General features: G+C 39.9%; 1 protein-coding gene across 4 annotated transcripts in view; it reads right to left on the bottom strand.

The window, feature by feature from the left end:
- The window catches only part of WAPL (WAPL cohesin release factor), a 56277-nt gene that overhangs the window by 6825 nt on the left and 25054 nt on the right, over window positions 1-24398 (bottom strand). For all 4 annotated transcript variants that reach the window (XM_081861119.1, XM_081861120.1, XM_081861121.1 and 1 more), the window contains exons 3-15: window positions 19858-20892; window positions 15025-15143; window positions 14029-14124; window positions 12821-12973; window positions 12458-12594; window positions 10527-10638; window positions 9849-10076; window positions 7384-7495; window positions 5448-5545; window positions 4167-4243; window positions 2352-2527; window positions 1469-1584; window positions 417-578 (exon numbers count right to left, since the gene is read on the bottom strand). In XM_081861119.1, coding sequence (XP_081717245.1) covers window positions 417-578; window positions 1469-1584; window positions 2352-2527; window positions 4167-4243; window positions 5448-5545; window positions 7384-7495; window positions 9849-10076; window positions 10527-10638; window positions 12458-12594; window positions 12821-12973; window positions 14029-14124; window positions 15025-15143; window positions 19858-20892 — 2621 coding nt within the window. The remainder of the gene's footprint in view (window positions 1-416; window positions 579-1468; window positions 1585-2351; window positions 2528-4166; window positions 4244-5447; window positions 5546-7383; window positions 7496-9848; window positions 10077-10526; window positions 10639-12457; window positions 12595-12820; window positions 12974-14028; window positions 14125-15024; window positions 15144-19857; window positions 20893-24398) is intronic.

The raw sequence follows: 24398 nt of genomic DNA, 5'->3' as shown, positions 1-24398 counted from the left end.
TCCTCCGCAAATTAATCAATGATTATTGGCAACAGCAACTAAGGGGAACACCTTGTTCAAAGGTAAAATACAAGTTGCTGAGAAGAACCAGTTGATGGCCATCACAAGGATGCTCTTTGTAGGGCTCCCAGTAACATCTGGTTTTCCACTAAGATGGTACACAAGACGGCTTCAATTATCCCTTGCATGGATTAAATCAATGGCCTATAAAGAGATGTATGGCTCAAAATATGTTGGGACAAATAAGTGACTCTTAGTGCCTCCTCTGACCTATCGTCTCTGTTAGTTTAAAGGGGATGGGAATGACAAATAGTTCAACATTTGAACATTAGACCAACATTGCTTCTTTCCTCTGGTGATAACTGTTTCTCACACTGCATAAATAGTTGTTCTTTTAAGTAAAAACTATTATTTACCTGAACTAAAGCATGAACAGCAGCCATCCGTCCAGATGTGCTTATGCTATCATTGGCTTCTCCCAAACAGAAGGAATCAAAGGAGCATGTTGTTTCCATATTCACAAGACAATGCCGATTTCGTGCACTGTACTCTACCAAATTGATTAGCAGACCCAAACCCTGCAAGGAGGAAGAAAATATTAGATAGTAGAGTACAAAGAAATGTACTTTGCACACTCTTAGGGTGCTCAGAAGTATGGCCAATTTTGGCAAATTCAAGAAATGGCAAGCCTCATGAAATTTTGGCAATTGCACCTTCAACAACCCTACAAAATATTCTTGTCCATTTACACCAGCCAACATTACCTTATCTTGAAAATGTCTGTCTTAAAGGTCTTGCGAATGTGTGCGTTTAAAGATGAAATGAGGGTGTGTGTTTGCCCCCCCCCCCAATGTAAAGCCTTCTCCCATACACTTGTCTCATCCAGAAGTAAAGAGAAATTAATTTCATTCTAGGAGTCATACAGAACCATTTGAGATCTGTAATTCCTACAAATGTGTTGCTAAAGGACACCAAATTCACTTTGATTGCTGCCAAAGACTTGTCCTTTGGAAACAGCCATCAGTGCAAAGATCAGTTGTGTTGCCTAAACCATGAAATAATCTGCCAGTCAGTGTCTGTGTATCCACCCATTTTGGCATGCTCTAATAAGATTTATTTATTATTATTTTTATTACTTTTTTCCAATGGCAGGTATGTTTTACCTGAACCTATTATGGCTTTCATTCTACTGCTGTTCACTTGGTTTTTTATGTTTTATGATGCTGTTTGACTGGTGCTTGTTGTACTGATAGGCTTATACTCAGAAATGTGTTGGGAATCACAACTCTTTCAACAGAGAAATGATATGATCAGTTAACAGTAAGGCTGTCATGTTATGAACCAGTGGAAGTTTTCAAACAGTTTTCATGGGTGTCATGTTAAATTTGATGTACTGAAGTTAGCACAAGTAATTTTTAACATGTAGCCTTACATTTTCTAGAGGCATTTTTTAAACAGTTTTTCTTACCAGAACCCGAATATCAAATCTCTGTTCTTGAGGTAGAAACTTTGGAACCTGAAGCACACAATTCAGCGCTGTGCCAATAAGACCATCTTGTTCACCTGTTTTAGTGCTACCCCACTCTGCAAACGTTAAAGGATATAAATGCTCATTAGACATTTAAAAAAACCACAGGCATTTCAAACATGCATTTACAAAGTAGCAACTGGCAACAACACCTGGCCATGATCGAATTTCAGATTAAGGTTTTGCTCCCACAAACAAATCTCTGATCAAGTTTACACCTCTCCCAGACCGACACACCAGTCTGCAATGGAGGAGACTGAATCTCACCTTTTACACCCGGTAACTGAACCAGAACCTAAACCATCTAAGCCCAACATAGCTGGGAATATTGCATTAACCCATCATGATTCTCTGGTGCCGTAGTAGGTGAAATAACTGAACAGACTAATCACAAAAGTCATCTCAAATGTAACAAAATAGAAATAGAAGCCAAAAGCGTATTTTTGACATTTTTGCTTCCCAACTCATACCTAAGTGACATATGCAAGGTCAGTCGAAAAATTCGACTGCTTTGACAGTTTGTTTTCCATTGTTCTAATTTGGCAGCCATGCACACTCACCCCCCTCAGTTTTGTAAACTGAAAACCAACATTTGCAGTACTGACACTAACTCTACTCAAATGATAGTTGCATGTGTATTTCACATTTGCAGCATTGTTTTGTGGGAGCTGTAAGGACATTATTACACCTCTTACTGTCCACCTGATTAACCAGCCACCTCGCCTAAGCATAAATACAGGAATACTTTTCTCTAGACGTCATGGGAAACAATCCGACAGGACAGATGATAATCTGATTTTATGTTTTAGGATAAGTAACTTACCATTATCATTTGCTAAATTGAGTAAGACACCAATGATGGCTCTCATACAGTCTTCCACTGCCTTGCCCACATGGTTTGTTACATTCTGGTGTGGCAGTACCCTACTGTCTGGAAGACAGATGGTGTCTTCTGCACGGTTGTATCTCTGGATCAACTCCTCACAATGCTGCAGTGCTCTGAAGGTTACAAAAAAACAAAAACAAAATATACAACGCAAATCATTTTCATATCAGTGTGACAAAATTTTTTCACGTAAAAAACCCAGTTCCAGCTGTAAACAGCAAGCTTAGTTTTTATTTATCATGCTGGTTTAATGGTAACTAGCGACACAGTCCCCAAAATTATATTAGAAAGCATCATCTCATGTACTTTTTATTAGGAAAAAAGGTCCAAAGGTGCACTTCATAATGATCTAGTCCCAGATTCTTCACACAGGAATCTGCAACATATTAGCAGCACAAAGCACTTTGGATCCAGCAAGTATTGAAGTAAGGCGTTGAAAAAGCAGAACCATAACTGGTATGTTAGTCACTTGGCCCCTTTTATGTGCACTAGTTGTCTGGTCATAAAGCTAAATGTGAACAGGACTGTTTGCACTTAACACCAAATGTCTGCAGTAAGATTATTTAAAAAAAATAAAATTATTTATTTGGTTTTTCAGATTAAAGTTTTACAATCACATATCCAATATCCAACATACAACATAAAAACAAGATTCCAGACAATCTCCTGAACTTCCCTCCTCTGTGGGTCCTATTGTTAGTCATTTCCTCCTGCATCTTTTATAATAATCCAAATCTTTTACATCTCCATTAAGTCCAAAATTCACCATTAAACTACAAGTGTTATTCCAATCCTACTAACAATTTTAGCTGTTTACAGCGGTTTTTAAGATAAATTATAAATGTCCCCCATTCCTTATTAAAATTTGAGTCTTCCTGACTTCTGGTTCTTCCGGTCATTTTTGCCATTTCGGCATAATCCATAAACTTTTCTTTTCTCTAAACCACCCTGAGATCTCCAGGTATAGGGCAGTTTATTAAACAAACAAACAAACTTGCAATAGGAATTTTTAACGTTCGTGACATATTTGATAGAGAGATGAAGTCATGTAAAGCTAACTCTTGTAAACACAATGCTAATTCCAGGTTTGTGTCTTCATTCAATTATGGCAACAGATTAAGCTTCTCCCCCATACTATGCACTCTAGAGGCTTGCACAGAAAACATGCATCACTGTATATGGCCATGTAATTCTCTTTAATTGCTATGATTCAAACGTAAGTAAATGTATACAGGGTTTATGTCAACAAATTTCCCTCTCTGGAACCCATAAACTACATATAAATCTTCCTGTCAATATTTTTACTCCGCTTGAGTGCTGACCAGAATTTCTGAAAGCACTACTTATGTCACCCCCCCCCCAATCCTGTGAGTTCCATAGGGAAGTTGTTGAAAGAAAAAGAAGTTCCCCCAAATTGAGAAGCACGTATAAAGATAATGTGGGGGGGGTGTATAATGTTTGTATGGAAACATTTCACAATCTGAAGTGATTTTGATTGCAAAACTTTATCATACAAAACATAATTAGCAACAGAAGTTACTTCCAGCAGGTAGAAAAAAGCATATCAGTAAGCGGAAGCAGGAAACGATCTAACTCGCTTTCCCCCTCATTTGAAAATACTAAGCTGCAATACACACACACATGCTGAGGAAAGCTATCACCAAGATCGCAGTGTTAATACATAACCTAACAACATAAACCTTTAAAGAAGTATACCATACTGTATTTTAAAAAGCATTCATTAGAACTTACTTAGCTGAAGAGACAATGAGCTGCGAATCCTTATATGCTATCAAGTAACTCTGATTTTCTGGATTATGAACTGTTACCTAAAAAAGAAAAGAAAATATCATACAGGTATCATCCTTTGATGTGCGAGTTAAGCTCCTTTCACCTTCTGTAAGAACACTATGCTTTTAACAGATCTCTCAAGCTTCTAGAATGCTGCAATTTAACATTCTGCTTTGTGCTAAGCAAGCACCATTAACTTAATTTATAGAAACCTGGATTTTCTAGAACACTTGACGTCGCCCAACAGCCTGGGCTAAGGGAATAGGTTTGAGCTGGGAGATCTCCAGCCTAAAGCAAAAAGCTAGGGAGTCCTCAAGCTAAACAGAACAAACTCAGGGAAGCTTACAAGGCCAACTAACCAAACCCTCAGCTAGTTTAACTTCTCCAAGCCTGGCCATTTCAACACTACCCCCACTTAGAGCTGACTGGGCAGGTGGAGGTGTTACAAATAGTATATTGTTAGCTAAGAGCCTCATTAACATATAGAGCCAGCGCCACATTTTTACTTTGGGCTTGGTAAGGAATTCTAGAGTCACCGTCCCACCATTAACAGGAAGTGAACGAATAATATCTCTCATGATAATACACACACAGACATGCTAATATACAAATGGACCAGGGTTTCTCAAAATTGGGTCTCCAGCTGTATCTGAACTACAACTCCTGTAATCCCTAGCTAGTGGGACTAGTGGTCAGGGATGATGGGAATTGTAGTGCAAAAACAGCTGGTGTCCCAAATTTGGGAAATCCTGAAAGAGACAAAGCACCTTGTGTTCACAAACATAAATACTGTCAAATATACATGTGTGTTAGTCTACACACACAAACAGGTACATACAAGCTCCCCTCCAATGTGGATGCAGGTCTCAATTTCTCTCCCCCAAGGAACCAAAAAACAGAATAGAAAAAGGGAACAAAGAAATTCTCCCCTCCCTCCCTCTCTCTCCCACAAACACACCTTGTCAGCAACATCTTTCACCTCAATACCATTTAGGAAAGCGCTACCAGTTAGGCATTTGCTGAAGTGAGCTAGTTTTTTATAATTAGATTCAGAATGCCCAATCTGAATATGGCCCATCAAGCTTAAACCAGGGCAAACCCAAAGCAGTGTAGTAGCTAATTAACACAAACGGCACATAAATAGTAAGAAGCTCTATGGCTAGAACCCATGGTTCTGACTTTCCTCACCCCTGGTTCTGGACCATTAAAAATAAATCACTCTTTACAAAGTTAAATACTTACGCTTTCTAAGACCCGTAAACATCGTTCTGCTCCCCATAATGAAGCAACCAATTTCTCTTCATTTTCATCGCTGCTTAAGTGATCCACACATTCTTTAACTAAGAAACAAAGAGTTTATGTTGTTACTAAACTGTTAAAGGAAGTATTTTTTACTTTCCAAAATTGCATATATGTGATGAAATACCCTAATACTCTAATTATGTTTTATCAATATACTTTAAGCCAACTTGTGTCTCTCTCTCACACACACACACAAAACACAAAGAGGCCAATTTAAAAATACATGTATGTCATGCACGTATATGACCATATTCACACTTCATGCTAAATCAGAGTTTAGCCCTAAGTGAATGGGCCTGTACAAACCTTTTCCTACCAAGTTAGGAAGAGGGCATCAGAAGACTTTAGCTTCACTCATTCAAAATCCAGAATTAACTTCACTTTCAAACCAGGGGTTGTGGTTTAAAAAAGATTTCATAACTTATTCGTTGGCTTGTTATGAGTTACCTACGGTTGTTTTAAACCAGGACCCCTGGTCGGAAAGTGAAGTTAATGTTAAGCCAGGGTTCTGTAAAATTGAAATTAAACTGTGCTGAAGTCCTCCATATGGCAGTAAGAGGGAAGGAAGAGGGGAGGTGGGGAACATGAAAGCCAACCCTTTTCTAGGGCATGTTCAGGCTAATCTGCATAGCACCAAACCATGACTGGTTGGTTTATCTAGTGTGATACATATACTGTTTAGCTGTAATAACTACAACAACAAAAAACCAACAACACTAAGTGGTTTAGTGTTACATGTGAACGCAACCATAGAGTTATATGCCTGGGTAGCCTAAGCTATCAAATTGTAAAATGTACACAGAATACAGATAACCATTTGCTATCATTTAAAAGATTTTAAGATGCAATCCTGACTGTCTCAAGGATTTGGCAAAACCACACCACAAGTCTTGTAACTCAATCAACACCAAGTGATCATGACACTTGCCCAACAGCCCTCATGTCAGATGTGCATGAAAGTCAAGTAGCAAAACACACAGTGACATGACTGTCATGGATGTCAAGAGAATCCAGTCCGTACCCTGTCCTACAAGGCCCGGGCATACTTCCAAGAAAAGTCCACTACAACTTCCCAACCCAGGTGTGCCTCAGGTCAGTGGGGATCAAGTGATACCCACAACTTCAGATACAAGGTTTCAATCCTGTGGCAGCTGATACACATAGCCAGAACTCTCCATATAACCTCTGGCAGGGAAAAGCGAGAGCTACGTAGGCTATTGCTTCTTGTAAAATAAGATTCACTTCGATGAGGACAGCTGATCCCTTCCTATCCATGTGTAGCTCTGGCCACAAACCATTTCTTTGCTCCAAAAGGTACGCATTATCAAGACAAACTCTTATTCCCAAGGTCATCATTGGGATGGCTTGCAATGTTAAAATTTAACTAGGGAACTGAGCACTCCACAACTACTAGGCTCATTCAGCAAGGAGTACCAACAGGCCTCTGCTGCAATGGGGGGGGGGGAGCCTCTCACAGAATTAACTATGATTAAGATCTCTATTTAAGTTACTGATGGGATAAATTAATAGGGCAACTTAGGAATTTTATTTCTTTGTTCTCTATTGGGGACAGTTCTTTCATGATCTTGTTGAGTATACCTTTTTATTGGGCAAAAGTTGAAACTGAGGTCATATCACTACAGTTGTATATATTATTTTACTACTGCAATAGCTAAGTTTAAGTACATACACTACAAGAAAAGGGTTTTGGAAATTCATAGCATTCCATGGGCTCATCTATCCAGCGCATCAGAAAATTTCACTATTTGCATGTATTCTAATACACAGTCCTTTCATTCTACCACACGAGTAATATAAACTACCTTCTAATAATAAAAGATATATACTTTAATTCTCACTCGAGCTATGTGCATACCTTTATCTACAATGTGATCAAGACCACCAAGAAGTCGCAACTCTTCTTTAAACCAGTCTCCTGCCCGTTTTGAAGTGAGAGAGAGCAATGTTTCCATTGCCAAATGCCCTGTCTAGAAAACACACAGAGAAAAAATGGTTTATAAATTAAAAGCAGCACTCTATCAGGTACTTCTTCCATTAACACTGTCACTTGAATCTCGATTACATGATTATGTATTATAAGTTTGAAAGTGCAGGTTAATTAACCACCAAAATATTTTACTGCTCCGTGTGTTTATAGATTATTATTGTATCTTAGCAAAATGTTGCTGCACTATCACCATATCTTACTCCCTTCCAACTCTTTTACTACTCGCAAAATAAATGAATTCATATGCAAAATCAAATTGCACCATTGTATTTCTTTACCTAGTCATACAATGATTGAGCCAATGGATCACTGTACTGCAGATTGGGGGCAAGTCTCAAAATGTAAGAGGTAGTATGAAACCAAACTGATAATTTTAGTGTAGCTTTATGCATCTCAAATAAAATGGCATCAAAACCCGCATGAAGAAGATCGGATGTAAGAAATGGTGGCTTTGGATAGGTGACAAATATAGTCCCTAAGCGAGAAGATTGTGTAGGCATCAATCCCTCTATTTGCCAAGTTGTTAACAAAAAGAATAAAACATTTAAAATAATCCACAAAAAGCTTATAAACAACTAATTAAAACATTTAAAGAATAAAAACCCAAGATAAACTAAACATAGACTAAAACACGTATCAACATTCTACATGTCTGGGTAAGCTTGCCTAAACAAAAATGTGTTATCGGGCACCAGAAAAAGTACAGTAAGCCTGCAATTTACATAGGGATTATGTTCCAGGGATTACACCTAAAGCCAAAACTATGTATAGTCCAAACACACTGGGTTCAATGATGGGTGGGATTGCCAGCCATTTCCCCTAGAACCGTCCCCCCCACCATCCCTTTTTTTTGCCTCATGCATAAACCTGAATGCACACAAGTTAAATGCATGGAGGTTGTGGGCTTACTGTACAGTAAATGTGCCTGCCCAATATCAATAGGCAGGGAGTTCCAACGTACAACAGCTGCCACGCTAAAAGGGGTTCTATGCAGCAGCTGTAACAGTGCCAGTTCCACAGCCTGAAGTGGTCAAGTGGGGATATATGGGGTGAGGCGATCTTCCAGGTAAACTGGTCCCAAGTTGTAAAGGGCTTTATGTACTAATAGCGACACACTGAATTTGGCTCAGCAGCAAACTGGCAAGCAGTGAAGGTCTCAGAGCACAGGTGTCAGATGCTGACAGGGTCTCACTCAAACAGGCAAAGTTTGCAGAAATACAAAATGTTTTAAGAAGAAAACCTTAAGGTGGGGAAAATCCCCCAACACAGTCCAATTGATAACTTCTCCTGCTCAACAGCCACAGAATTCAGAGTTGTCTGGCTGTGTTTTTTTTGTGGGGGGAGGAAAAAGGAATCCTTTAAAAGGAATGGTGCTGAACAGGAAAACTCCACCCTGCAACCTCTTATACTAAGGTAAAGGTAAAGGTACCCCTGCCCGTACGGGCCAGTCGTGACCAACTCTAGGGTTGCGCGCTCATCTCGCTCAAGAGGCCGGGAGCCGGCACTGTCCAAAGACACTTCCGGGTCACATGGCCAGCGTGACAAGCTGCATCTGGCGAGCCAGCACCAGCGCTGCACACGGAAACACCGTTTACCTTCCTGCTATAAAGCGGTACCTATTTATCTACTTGCACTTAGGGGTGCTTTCGAACTGCTAGGTGGGCAGGAGCTGGGATCGAACGACGGGAGCTCACCCCGCCGCGGGGATTCGAACCGCCAACCTTACGATCAGCAAGTCCTAGGCACTGAGGTTTTACCCACAGCGCAACGCGCGTCCCACCTCTTATACTAGTAGCATGTAAAGATTTCATAGCAGATAGCACATTTAGCCCTAGTAAAAGTGGACATTTTTATACACACAGAATCACAAAAATAACTGTTTTCAGCTCCCATTCTATCAAGTGAAATATTATTCAGAAAAGTCATTAGTGTTTAATTATAGAATCAATTAAATACACTATTTTAGTGGCTTAGCTAAATAGATCTATTTGTTCTATACCGTCTGCCTATTACCATGAAGAAGAAAAAACCATGAGATGAACTGCACTGTTAAATACTTAAAAGTGTTTGGGTTTTATCTTTCAAGAGTTCAACACTCTTCATCTGCCCTAGTTAAAATTTTTAGAAGATGTGAGAGAAAGAAGCCATGACTACACTAAGTAATACCTGCAGGGATCACTGCTGTTATTTCAGAAGTGCCAGGGCTTTCCTACACTCTACTGTTCTAAAAGCATCTTTTAAAAGTTAAACTTGTTTCTACCCACAAAAACAGCAATAACACCTGTACCATTTTCACATTAGAGAAAAATTAGGTTAACAGTCACACAACCTACCGTTATATTTTCTAGATCAAGGTGTTTGTTGTGAACAGTTTCACAGAGTCTTCGGATTTTTTCCTTAATCTTGTTCATGTCTTTTTCATTGAGCAACTTGGATGAAGAAGAGTCTTGTTCTAGTTCCAGAAGCCGGATCATTAAATCTAAGCTGGCTCTATCTAGATCCATGTTCAAGCGATCTCTGCTCAAGATATACATTAAAGCTGCTGTACAAAGTGATAAATTCTTCAATGGAAAGGAAAAACAGGAAAACAAAGTGGTTAAATATTTGGTTAAAATGCAGAAATCTAGTAAGATTTAAACATGAATGTAAGATCCAAGGAGTTACAGTTAGCCCACAGACTTTCATTATGCAAGTCAGGGGCAAGGCTATGTCCAAGCAAAAGCTTTTTGAACTCTCAGTTAAGTAGTCCCCAAGGACTACTTTAAAATTGCTGAGGGTCTTGGCAGACAAACTTAATGATTTTTCTGCACAGTACTAGATGCTGCATTATTTTTAAATAGTATTTCTTTCGCTTCTTTCATTTCATAGAGATTATATTTCAGTGCATTCCGAAGAATTTAAACTGCAATAAAATAATACACAAGAGACGAAATAAAAACACAATTAAAACCAGTATGAGTATTTAAGTGATGGATGTGCCATTTCACATCTGCAACCACAACTCTACATACGTGGTGATGCTGCGAGTCATCCAGTGTTTTGAAGACCATAGCTACCATTCCATGTGCTCTCAAATGCATTCGGAAACTGGGCATGGCGCACTTTGTCGCCAGGCTGATAACACTAAAAACAAAACAAAAAAATCTTATGAACTAAAGTTTCTCCAAGTCTCTAGCGGAGAATTTTAAAGAATTCAACAACCAATGGAGAGCCCAGGTTGCCTGCCCGCAAAACCCCTACAGTCACAATGGAGCATAATCAAATCAAATGACAAGGTGCACCCCACAGGACAATGTCGTTCTGGCTTCATGTCAAGCAAACCCAAAGTGCGTGGAGGAAACTTTGTCGATGGGGCACTACCCAAAAGTGCAGGCCTGTAGCACAAATAGCCTGACAGTCAGACATGTTTCCCACTCCCAGTGCAGCAGGCCTATGGCAAAATCAGAAGCAGTGAGCAATTTGACTCAAGGTGCTCCTCTGTGGACATAGTGTGCCTAGCAAGTGTATGTAGTGAGGAAGAAACCCCCCAGTGCTCCACTGATCCCCTTCCCCATCTCCCCTCTATGGCTACTACTATGCTGTGTGATGCCGTGGGAAGCAGCTGAAGTCAGGAAGTTGTCAATGTTTACAATCAGCTGGCTAAGCCACAAACCAGCAAGAGAGCTGCCACCATCACAGCTCATGTCAATCACTTGTAATCTGGTCCCTTAGTTAAGGACAGTCCAGCAAAGAGGATTGATCAATGCTTAGTTTACAGAAGGAAGAGCTTCAGTGACTGAAGAGCTCCAATCAAGATGTCTGCACACAGTCACAAACATTTAGAGATCTCCTATTCGTTTTCTATTTACCCTGTACTACCTCAGAAAGATCAAGCTACATGAAACAATCAGGTATGCATACATGTACAACCTTATGCAAAGATACCATTATGTTTTTTGATAGGGGTATTCTGATGACACAAGCTCTTTCTCTTTCCAGCTGATTCAGTGCCAGCTGTCTGGTGAATTTACTGTATCTGGATCAACATGCTAACGATAATGGTTAAGGCTGGAGAAGGGGTGCCTGCCATCAGCAGTCTCGCTCTGCTGTAGCAGACAACACCAGTTTGAAACAAGATTTCTTCATGGAAAGAAGGGTGAGACTGACTGGCTACATATGCAATTGATTAATTATTAACCTATTAAAAGCAACTGATGAATTATTAATCTAATCTATGTGACCGTCTGGACGTTTGACCCACCCTAAAATGTAATCCAACTATGGCTCTGATCTTGTGTTTTTCTGTTGCATTTGTGTAAGTTTAGTGTCATATTTTAGTTTTATTTTAAACTACAGCAAGTTTCCTTGAGCACTCCCTGAAGATGAAAGAGGGGTTGAAAAATGCATCAACGAAATACTTTTGCGATAACTACTCAGAAAGAAAAAGCGAACTAGGTAATAACAATTAATAACATCCTTTCACCAGTGTGTTTACCCAAGTAACTATTCAATGCTTTCTTTAGACAGTATGAGACATTCCTTATTAACCGTAAGGGGAATAAAAATCACACCATGCAACTTCAGAACAATAGCGGGAATTATTTCATTTACCTATTTACTGTGAATGCATTGTCAGGTCAAAATCTGGCTACTATATTCTCTTGAGAACACAGAGAACAAATAGCTCTCCTTTTTAACAAGTATGACTTAAGCTATACAGATTGACTTCCATTCAACATCAGCCCAATTTACTAGCAATACTTTTTACACAACTGCACCAGTACATGGGTTCTCCATAAGACGTTCCTGAAGGAAACAAAATTGCTATGTGTATATTATTAGCACATTTCTGCTTTCACCTCCCAATGGTGCAATAGTCTACAATGCTTATGAACACAATACACCTAACAAGAAAAGATGTTATTTGGTAAATGTGGAAATGCTATTATTAGAAATATCTTACCTAAGGCAACGTGTGTTTAGGGGCTGATTGCACTTCAGTCCACTTAACAAGTATTCAATATCATCGGTGAACTCTTGATTCTCTCCAAATTCTACTACATCATTGAAGTGCTTCACATGTTGAACAACAGTGTATAACTGGAAGGCAGATGTATAAAACTTGTTTTTAGTTTTAGAGCTCCCATTTAAAAGACTACTTTATCTGGCAGCAACAGAAATCATCAGCCAGCTCAGAGTGATAAGTTATCTATTTTTAATAGGGAGGTTTCTCCACCTGGCCAATTGTTCTTTGGATCATAAATGGTAAAAAAATATTTCACCAAGTTTACTTTCGAAACAAGAAAGTTTTAGATATTCCACTTACTTCTTTATCTTCTTTCCTACATTTCAAGGCAGTTACTATCTCTTGATAGGGTTCAGTGGGTATGGTCACAGTTTTTATCACTTTGGGAGGTGGTGCAGGAGCTTTGAACACTCCATCATCTTTATGAATTGCCTCCTTTGAAGACAGCCTTACCTATTAATGAAAAGTACTTGAATGAGTAGATGTTTAAGCCTTATATGAACACCAAATAGGTAACAGAAAATTATGTGCATTTGTTGCATTCATCCACTGGGATTTTCAGACGCTTCAAAAGTGCAAATTAAATGAGTGAACACATGCTGTATGTGCAAGATGATTACAATTCAGATGTCGTAGGGTATTTTTTTAAAGGGCCTCCAGGGGGCAACTGAAATGGAAGTACAGTATAGTGACATCCTTACCATTTACTTTAAGAATCCAGACTAATGGAACCACATTTAAGCTTTAAAAAACTAAGCAGACATACACGAATCCAAAAATATTTTAAAACACAATGGCAGCTGTTAACTGCTCCCTCTTATATGTCCCTGAAACCATGCTCATGCTGAGCCATAGAATCATTCAAAATATTATTCCCCCAACAAAATCATTTTGTACTTTCATTTTTGGCTGTGTAATGGAAACACTTTCTGTGCACAATTATCACCTCCAGTTATTTATATGATTTGGAGATGTCTTTGACCAATAAAAACCCCGATTTAAAATTGTGTGGACTGAGGGCCAATAACATTTCTAAGTGCATTATAAAGTAATAGATGCAAACATTTACAGCTAGCTGTCACAAAAAATAACTTGTTGAAGCAATTTGTATTTCAGTTTAAATTACATAAACCATCCCATATGCTAAGAAGTAAACATGCAGTAATGAGTTTGGATTCAACTTGCATAGCCACATACAAAAGAGAAGCCTAAATGTAAGAAACCAATGTCAGTGGACAATGTATTCTTTGCAATCTAAGAAAAGGTAGTTAAAATATCATTATTATTTCTGGTTAAATTCATAACCATTGTCATACTAAAGGCATGACACAACCATGGAATATGCTAGGTTTTTTTTTAACCTTAATATCCAGCAGTGTCTGCAACACTGCCCTGATATATACTACTATAATTTTAAGCCATTTCTCAGGCTACTTCTCCTGGTGTAGATGAATCATCTCTAAGCACTGGGAGGGTTGGCAGAGGGAAAACAAGATTCCCTTACTCACAGGGACACTTGGATTTTTCAACACCTGTGATGTTGGAAGAGTCTCAGATTCTGGTTGGTTCCAATGTCTAGCATTGTATACAGCTTTTGTTGGTGACTGCAAAACAAAACAGTTGGAATATTCATTTAGAACCTAACCAGCTATTTATAAGAACACCCATTTCAAATCCTCTATGAGATTTGTTTTACATCATGTTTTGTCTTCCACAAAACATTTCACGGGAGTTTTGAACATTAACACTGACATGACAGTGCTTTACTCCCTTAAATTCTAAGAACATCAGAACAGAACTCATCATCATGACATTATGTGCAAAACTAAGCCTTAGAAGGTGTATATATTTGTCTCAAATTCAAGATTTTCTATCAGTTAACATAGTCATGGGGGTGTGGAATAAACAAATATTTCACATTATTCATCTCCTAAAGGAATCTGCATTTTAGTTCACTAGTCATGGACCTACAACTCTTGAGTCTGTTTATTAGCAAGCCATTATTTGTTGCCACAATCAATTGCCACAATCAATGGCCTCCCTCTCCATATTCCAGAGAGCTGGGGAGGTTTTGAGACGGATATGCAATCTTCTCTCATTTGAGCTGGAGTACAGAAAAAATAAAGTCTCTCTTCAAAACAGCACTTCTTACGTTCACCAACCCACAGTTCAAATGAGAGCCCCTGAGGATATCTGGTGAACAGGACAACAAGCAGCACACAGAGAGCCCAGTAACATTCACCTCTGGTGAACAAATGGTGGGTGCCTGTTGCAAATTGTTATCTATCAAGATATATGAGAAATACAGGAAGTAAAGGACCTGAGGAGCAACCAGCAGGATACTAGCATGCTATAAAATCCAGATGGGTTTTTCATCCTATTATATTTCCATATATGCATTCGTTCTTGGAAACATGCATTATGAACTACTAGGTTCTGGGACTGTCTCTTAAACAAAAGTACTACTAAAACCATGACAGTCTAATTTCATTGGTACTACTTACCCTCTTTGGTCCACTAAATATCTTCCGTGTGTTTTCCTTAGACTTATCACCTTGTGGATTTATGGATTTCTTATTGCTTTCAGGAACACTGGATGCATCTTCTGGAAACTCCAATAGCTCTGCCAGGATAAGAGTAAGACAAGGAGTTGTAATTTTTCAAGTTTGTATCGGGGAGGTTTCCTTCATCTAGGGTGAAACGTTCAAACACACTGAGAACTGGGTACTGCATACTGGGAGGGAATTAACAAACAGTACTTTGCAGCAAAACTGCCATTTGTTTGTTTATCACAAAAATGTGTGTGTGATCTGTTACAGAACGTGCAGCCTACTCCTTTTAAAAAACAAACATATTTTTATTAAAGATTTCTTGGTTTACAAAAGTATGTGCAATGTCTCTTTTTTCAAGTTACATTTTCCACAGATCAGTTTCATTTGTTGAGACATTAGTATTACATTAGGAGGAAAAGTCTCTCAGCAGCCTTCTCCTTTTGACATAAACATCAGAGGAGGATAGTCTACATTTTAAAAAGGGAACAGTGGAATTCAGATGAAAACTCTAGTTGAATATATAAAATTTCCCCCTCCCAAAGAAAAACAGGCGGGGCTGTAGGGATTTACCACAAATCACTCTATTGTGGAAGGAATCACAGTTTCAAATGCACATTCTATGTTAAATAAAGCATAGCTTAAGAATAATCCCATGAACATGAAAGCTGAAATCAAGTTATCAACTCATCAAGAACACACAGCACAACATTACATTACATAGTCCTGTCACAATCACATCATATAGAAACAGGTTTCTGCAAGTCTTATTAGCCAAGTCCTGATTTGTTAACACCTTCAGCTCCACCAAGTCCTGTGCCAGACAACGCAGGGAAGGGGTCTAATATTGCGCTGCACTTTGAAAACAGACAGAAGCAGCAAGTCTAACCACTACTACCTACTCCAAAGCTCAGTGCACTATGAAAAGCACCACCACCCTCCCTTTAGAGCCTTGCGCCTCCTTCCAAAAACTCAGCCTGGCACCTCACTTACCCAGCTTTGGGAAGGCAGCAGGAGCATCAAATGCATTCCCTCCCACCCACCCCTTCACTGCATGACAACACAGCCTGCAGGTTTCATGTCAAAGTACTCTTGCAGTCCACTCGGTATGAAAAGTTGGACTGCCCTGATCTAGAGATAGGGAAGTCTCATTGGCCCTTTTTTTCTGTGGTTAGGGAAAGCAACGTAAACCAGATATTACAATTGTCTTAGAAAGACATGTAAACCAAACAGGCTTGCAACAACTTACTAGTTCATAAAACAATTGGATTAATAACAGGAGAAAGATAGGATCATCATATAATAGTTATAATTAAACTACACACAACAGAAAGAAAATAAACTCAGAGGCCTGCTGAAAAACCTCCCGTAGTGAAATTAATTGCTCCCATTTCAGGTATTAAAACCAGTTCAATAAATTATTATTACATTGGGGACAATCTGGAAGAGCTTTTTATCTGCGTAGTCCCATCCAAAAGCATGGAAGTCATTATTTGATACTGCAGTCATGAACATGTACAAGTGAGCCAGGCTCTTGGGTGTTCAGCTATTTTGATGTGCCTACTAAACATTACTCTATTCATGGTCATGGTTTTAAAGCTACACTTTCACATACAAACCAACAATGAATCCCATTTCATTGTGTTCTCTCCAAGTTATCCACCTCTTTAATTCCATCATTCCTTTTTAACATCCGCACCAACGCAGATTCTTTGGCAGATTCACGAATCATGCATTAACTTAAATCTGCAATAACTTAAATCTTTAGCTAGAAAACTAACTTAACATTTAGGGATCAAATGTTTAGCACAGGGTTGACATTTAACAACCTCGGGGGGGGGGGGACTGTTCCTCTGGGCCAAGCAGAAGGTTTGCATTTGGGGGTGGTGCTAATGGGCAAAAATCCCTTCGATGGTAACCCTTCATATTTTACTACATGTTGCTCTGGAGGGGCTAGAACTTGCAAGTGGGCTTTTCCAGGTGCAGGGCACTGTTGCTTGGAAGGCGGGGGTTAAAAAGATACTCATGTGCAAACACAAGCAGTCAGTCAGGCCAGCCTCGATCCTGGGTTTGTCAAAGTGGCTGGCTGTGCATTGGTCAAATTAAAGCACATTAATTAGAACAGTAAGAAAAACTGAATTTGTTGCAAGTTACAAATATGGTAGTCTTCTGAAAGCCACCATTCTTTTACAGAAGATTTACAGAGCACCACTCCAGGTCACAAGTGGGACATTTCTCACCACATCAAATACAATAAATTCTGTAGCAATTCTGTGGCTGCTTGTGTGATCTGTGTGTTCCTGCTGAAAGATGCCTACAGTAACATGAAGCTTGAAAGAAATTACCGTATTTTTCGCTCTATTGGACGCAGTTTTTCCCCTCCAAAAATTGAGGGGAAATGTGTGTGCGTCCTATGAAGCGAATGCAGGCTTCTGCCATAGCCATGCGCAACCCCTCCGGCAAGGAGAGGCTGCACGGGGCTAAAGGGGAAGCCAAAGCAGGGAGCGAGATCCATCCCGCTCGCTGCCTTGCCTTCTTCCATAGCTGCGCGCAACCCCTCCGCAAGGAGAGGCTGCATGGGGCTATAGATTCTTTAGCACCACGCAGCTTCTCCCGGGAGGGAGAGGCTGCACGGGGCTAAAGGGGAAGCCAAAGCAGCGAGCAGGATCCATCCCATTCGCTGCCTTGCCTGCTTCCATAGCTGCGCGCAACCCCTCTGGCAGGGAGAGGTTGTGTGCAGCCTGTATGCTGCTCTTTGGGGCTGGGGGGGGGAAATATATTTTCCTTGATTTCCCCCCCCCCTAAAAACTGGGTGCGCCCTACGGTCCGGTGCGCCCTATGGTGCAAAAAATACGGTAGTCGTACCTTGGATCCCAAACACTCTGGAACTCTGACGTTTTGGCTCCCAAATGCCGCAAACCTGGAAGTGATTGTTCTGGTTTGTGAACGTTCTTTTGGAACCTGAACAACCGACGGGGCTTCTGATTGACTGCATGAGTTTCCTGCAGCCAATCAGAGGCCATGATTTGGTTTTCAAACGTTTTGGAAGTTGAATGGACTTCTGAAATGGATTCTATTCAACTTCCAAGGTATGACTGTATATAATCTATGTGGCTTAAATGGAAGAACAGTGAGAAGGAACAATCTGAGATAAGTTGCAAGGCACCACCTACCTAAGAAGAAAGATTGACACGTACAATAGTGGAAAGCAAAGGGCCTCATTCCTGCCATTGCTATCAAGCAACCTGGTAATACCTCTGAAAATGGAGGCTCCCACTTACACAACACTATACTTTACTTCATGGCCATCTCATTTGACAGTTCAGTTAGACTCAACAGCAACCCACCTACTTGACCATTAAGACACAAAATTCTGTTAGCAAGTTCACCACTTTAAAGCACTTTCAGGAATATTTAAATCCTCTAGTTGACTACTGTGTGAATTATTACTTCCTTCCAAGAATAACAGCACTCATATCATTATCTTTTATAAATAAAATCTGCTTTTATATGGAGTTTCACTGAAAAGGAACAGGGAGTATTTTGGCTTTATAAGCATGAACCACCACCTCCAAGAAAAAGAGAGGTGAATATTTTGGGACTGGTTTTTGCGGGGAGACACTTGAGACCTGCTTTTTCGGAAGAGGGGCATACAAATAAGTGAGGACTTTACAAATATTATCCTTTAGCTACCCAAATAAGAACAGAGTTCACTTTCTCTTTGACAGAATCCAATCACCTATCTATGGCAAAGGAACATCATGCAAGCAATCTTCAATTCAACAAATTGCTGCAATGTTTAACATGGCAGAGTAAGGAAGATATGAGTGTTATCTGTTGAGAGGAGATCCATTCTAGCCTTGATATTTTTAGACTATGCTGGAGAACCAATAAGAGATAGAAGACTTCATTTTGAAATGTTTACAGGAAACGCAGTCATCTTTGAAGTAGCTGGTTCATAATCTGTCACTCTCCTCAATTCTCTTCTACTCTGTGATTAATTCATGTTTGTTTTGGCTAAAGCGACCATCACTACAATGATTAACCAGTTTATCTTGTCTGCCTTGCTGATCAAGCATTTCATGTGTTGTACTCCAATGGCCCAGTTTAGTTTTGGGAGACTCTGTAGTCAATGAATGAAACTACAGCAACTGCTTCCATTTATTTCACAGGACTACAGTTATCAAACAATTACTGGAGGAGGTGATCTTCATCAGCTTTCTATCTTAGGTCTGGGTGCCTGAAGATTTATAACCTCATATACTTCCACACACTCAAAATTAATGTAACTCACCACCTTGAATGTTTAAAAGTATATGTAAATAAAGGAAAGAGGTCTTGATTATTCAGATCTTCAGTCTGCATATTTACCAATCCATACCAAAAATAAAGATGAGTAACTTGATTTTATCAGAAAGGCACAATGCCATCACTAAGTTCAATTATTTGTTGTTGTTTTCAAAGACAGCCTAACACATACTACAATAAAAATCACATCAATTTCCTAATATTTTGATGAGACTTCACTGGAATTTCTGTGAAACAAGATCAGACCCTGTTGACTACACAAAGATAAAGCCACAGTTTCTCAATTCAACTGCAACAGAAAACTGCTTTGAATTAACCAGGTCAGAAGCCCTGAAGCTGACATGCAAAATGTGGGGGCCAGAAAGGGGGGGGGGGAGAGAAAGAGAAACATTCAGATTTCCACTCTTGGCTTAATGAACCAAATTATTATTAACTATCAAGCTATTAAATTGTGAAACAAGTGCAACAAATTAATGTTACCTGGGTTAGTGCTTGACTGACTGTCTTGTGAATAGTTCTCACTTCCATCAGAAATGGACTGAAGTGAAGAGGATGGAGCTGCCCGGTTTCGTTTTTTATTGACTTTTCTTTCTAACGGCCGCTCTTCATCGTCATCTTCACTTTCACTCAAGTCATCAAAACCAAAGTATTTAATTTTGTAATTTGAGCTTCCAGATGTTCTAGAGCCGCCTTCACCACCCCCTCCTTCATCATTGTCATCAAACCCAAAGAATTCTAATTTGACATCTTTTTTGGATTTGGTATTGCTAGGTCGAAATCTAGTTGTTGTCTTGGTTGTTGCCATGTCGGCTTTCTTTCTCAGACGCCCTGCTTCTCCCAAATCAGTAGGTGTAGATGTGGCATACTCATCAATACGATCCATAGTGTCTTGTATAGTAACATTACAAACCGACAAACATGATGGATGGAGAACAGTGTAGTCTCTAGTCCTTCCAGTCCCTCTAAAACTGGTCCCACTACTTAAAGCAACTTTTTTCACTGGGTTCACACCATCAGTATTTGAATCACTGTTTGCTTTGGCTAAAGGTTGAAGAGTGCCATCCAGTAGCTTATCAAAATTTGTTGTCCCCTGTGATTTTGTTTTGTTGGATCTACAGTATGTCCGACAATTACTTGGCCTGAGAACAGTTTGCATCAGTTCTTCGCTAATGGTTTCCTTTGGACTTTCCATATCTTCTTTAACCAGATATTCATCCTTGTTTTTTATCTCTGAAAGTGGTTCATCATCAAAACCCAACATATATTCTCCTCTTCGGGTATCCTCATTCTCATCTTCCCATTCATATAAGCCAGTCACTAATGATTCCTTTGTAAGTGACACTTCTGATGGAGAGTCTCTCTTCCCGATATGGGAGTCCCAAGAATCATGAGATTCCTTCATTTCAATATTGTACCCAGAGATTTCTGCTGCTTCAGCATTAATTATATTATTGTCTTCAACATTCTTGTAGATGAAGTGACTGTTCTCACTGTCGTTAAAAGTCTGTACTGTATCTATAAAACAAATAGCAATAATTAAATATAGCTTATATTTTAAGTTTAACTGCATTTTATTTATACTTTACAAAGAAATAGAGAAATATTCAACAAACAGCAATTTCCCAGTTAGGACACATTAACAAGACAATTATTTGTTAATATTAGGTTCACTACAATATTACCCTCTGTTTTTTAGTGACAATAATCAGGCCTGGGTGCAGAACATATCTCCACCCAGGGGCAGGAAAGAGTCGCTCCATAGCTGCAGTTTTTCTTCTGCAGCAAAACCAAACCAGCATTCACGTAACATGTCTGGAGTTTGCTGACTAAAGCTGCCACTCCACCCACTTTCATTACACTCCACCCGGGTTACCCAGTACAGTACCATGCCTCAATGTAAACTCAGACAGGATTGCTATGGATCAGCCTCAGCAACATTCACAACTCTAATTGAATTCAAGTTACAGATCCATTGACCAAGCCATGTTAACACTGTTTGGGATAGTACTAAACATAGAGCAAAACCTATAAAGAGCAATGTTGGAATGGCTGGTCAGATCAAGTTACTACATTTAGTCAGAAGGTCACAAAATAAATTATAAAGTGATGTATCCAATGTATATCATTTGTTCATAATAGGTTCAATACCTACAAACAGCTTAACATTTCATTAGCTGCGTGCTAGAAATTTGTGTATTCAATCTTACAATATTAAGCGCAGCTTATCCACTAAATACATTAGCTTTCTTGCTCCTGTAAACCAATTAAAATTTGCATAAAAGGAAGTAACTGCAGTTACTGTCATAGAATTATAGAGTTGGAATGGACTCCCGAAGGTGTTCTAATCCAACCCCCTGCAATGCTGGAATATGGAGGTGGCCCTATGGGAACTGAACCCATGTCCTTGGCATTGGTTCACTATGTCAGGTACTGCATTGAAATCTTTAAATGCCTAGGTTCAAATCTCTGCTCAGCCATGATGCATTGTAGATGCAATTCCAACAGGTCACTTTCTACTCATTCAACCTCAGTTAACATTTTTAACAATGTTTGCAGGAACAATGACCTGCTTCACAGGACTGTTGTGAAGGCTAATAAGTTAATAAGCATTAAATCAATGTATTAGCAGTAACTATACCTAACGAGCCCATTATATGTGGCCTTCTGACTTCTTTCCTAGCCACTGTAAACTGAGGTATTTGCAACACTCATCAAGTTTATTCCTGCAGAAAATCCACACGATGAAGCCAACTAGATATAATAGAAGGATAGTGGGAACAGTTTGATAAAGATAAGCAGTTATTCTCCTACCCCAAAAGACCTTAAAGACCGCAGACAGTTCTATCTATTCTCTCCAGTTTTTATTTTGTTACATTTCTCATAAACCATCCGTCCCTTTTTTTTTTGCCTATGGCTCTGACCCACAAAACAACTAGAAATATAAGTGGGTTTTTCCTGCTTCACTCCTCCCTTCTGCTAAATGCCCCATATGCTGTGAAAAGTCACTTCTGAAGATGACATGGATAGGCTGGACACCACCACTGTACCCCATGACCAGAAATATCTTCTATTTATATTTTCACACAACTGAATTCAAGTCTGCATCTGTCAGTTGAAACGGTCAGAGAAATCAGCAGAATCATAGACCATTCATGTTCAATTTACACTGTTCTCTTTTGTGAAGGTAGAGAAGTAAAGGGAAAAGTCGTCCAATAAAACCTAGGTTGTGGAATTTCCTTCTGGAAGAAGTTTGCCTTGTTGAATTTTAAGTATCAGGTCATACACTTTGCTTTTTTTAGAGGCTTTAAGGTTGCAAACAAAGTTCCGTTCCCTATTGTTTTATCGTTTATTCTTATTTTTAGACTTGCTTTTTAACTACTCACCTAGTCACCACTGGCGACAAAAAATTTCATCCAGGCAAATGAGCAGGCTGTCAAAGGAAGAATGGAGTACTGCCCTGACAGCCTGCCATGTTTCTCTGCCATATAATCTTAAAATATGTGCCAAGCTCATCTCATTAAAACTTGCAGCTGAATTACACATTACCATCTTTATGATGGAAGGTGCAGAACCAAGCCTGCCGTTACCTACACTTGAATCCAGGAAAAGAACTTTCTGCTGGTGGGCAATACAAGGTCGGCTGCCTCCATCAGCCATGCTCCTCTACTAAAGGGAGATAAAAATGTCATGAGAAATCTTGAATCAGTCTTGCCACTGGCTAGGCTCCTTGCCCATGCTGGTAGCAGGCGGCTCTCCAGAGGAAACCTACCTCTGCCAGGGATGAAGCCATTGGGGAAGGAATACTGCCCACTTACATGTAACAGGGAGCTTCTGCTGCTGCTAGAGTGAAAAGGCATGGTGAAGAGGGATGGTTTTAGGTGGCACAACCACTGGGGACTGGCCCAGCCCCTTGTGCTGAAGACTAGCATCAGCCACCAGATGTTGCCCGTATTATGTGCCTACTCTCCTTCTCTAATACAGATCCTCATGAATAACATGAAGCATGAGATGAGAGAATTGTATGTGCACCACTTAAATGACTGGATTCTGCTTTTTCAAAGGGCCTGCTTCTGCAATGTGTATGGTAATCATGCTTTGTGTCTATTCCTTATGTTGTAATTAGCATACTGTTTTACTGTCTTTGGCAATCTTTATTTGGTTCTTTATTTGTCCCAATTCAAGTAACACTTCTTCAAACTGATGAATGGTCACTCGCCTCTAGTAAACAACTACATGTTTTGCAGGTTTTGAGCTGAATTCAAAGTGCTTATGTTGTCCTGAATAGCATGGGACCCAAATATCTTAGAGAATGTCTTTCCCAAACCAAGCTGTCCTGCTTTAAAATAAGCTAAAGAGGCTTTCGTGGTGATTCCTGCAAGTGATGAGGTCAGAAGTACAAGGGTCTGTATCAGAGCTTTTTCAGTGTCAGTTCCAAAACTTTCAAATGATCTCCCCAATGAAGTGCATCTTACTTTTGGAGATGAGGAAGTCTAATTTGTTGAAATCAGTTTGTACGGTACCGTATTGGTCCGAATATAAGCTGCACCCAAATATAAGCCGCACCTTTAAAATTAAAGGGGGGGAGAGACATAACCCGAGGAGGAGTGGGGGCCAAGGGGACAGCGCTTTCACTCCACTGCCAGCAGCAGTGCTTCCAGAGGGTCAGCACCACCATAGCCCCTGACGGAATGGGCAGAGAGAGGCAGAGGCTGGTGGGACTCACACGCCCCTCAGCGGGCTAAAGCCAGGCAGCACCTCAGGCTAGTGCCAGTCCAGCACACGGGCTATATCTCCTGTTCCTCCTCCTAGCAGACCCCACTCGCTGTCTTGTCTGTGCTCCTTCCTTCCTTCTTTCTCCTCCTCACCGCCTTCTGGCTCCCTCTCAGGGACCCCCTTTGGTGCGCCACCATCTTGGGAGCCGGCCCAGCCGAAACCAGGCAACATCCGGGGACAAGCCTGCTCCAAGCCAATTTTTGTTTGTGAATATAAGCCACAGATAACCCTACTTTCCTCACAAATCT

Source organism: Podarcis erhardii (assembly GCF_964252035.2).
Source record: "Podarcis erhardii genome assembly, chromosome: 5".
Lineage (NCBI taxonomy): Eukaryota > Metazoa > Chordata > Lepidosauria > Squamata > Lacertidae > Podarcis > Podarcis erhardii.
This window is presented reverse-complemented; position numbering and strand designations above follow the sequence as displayed.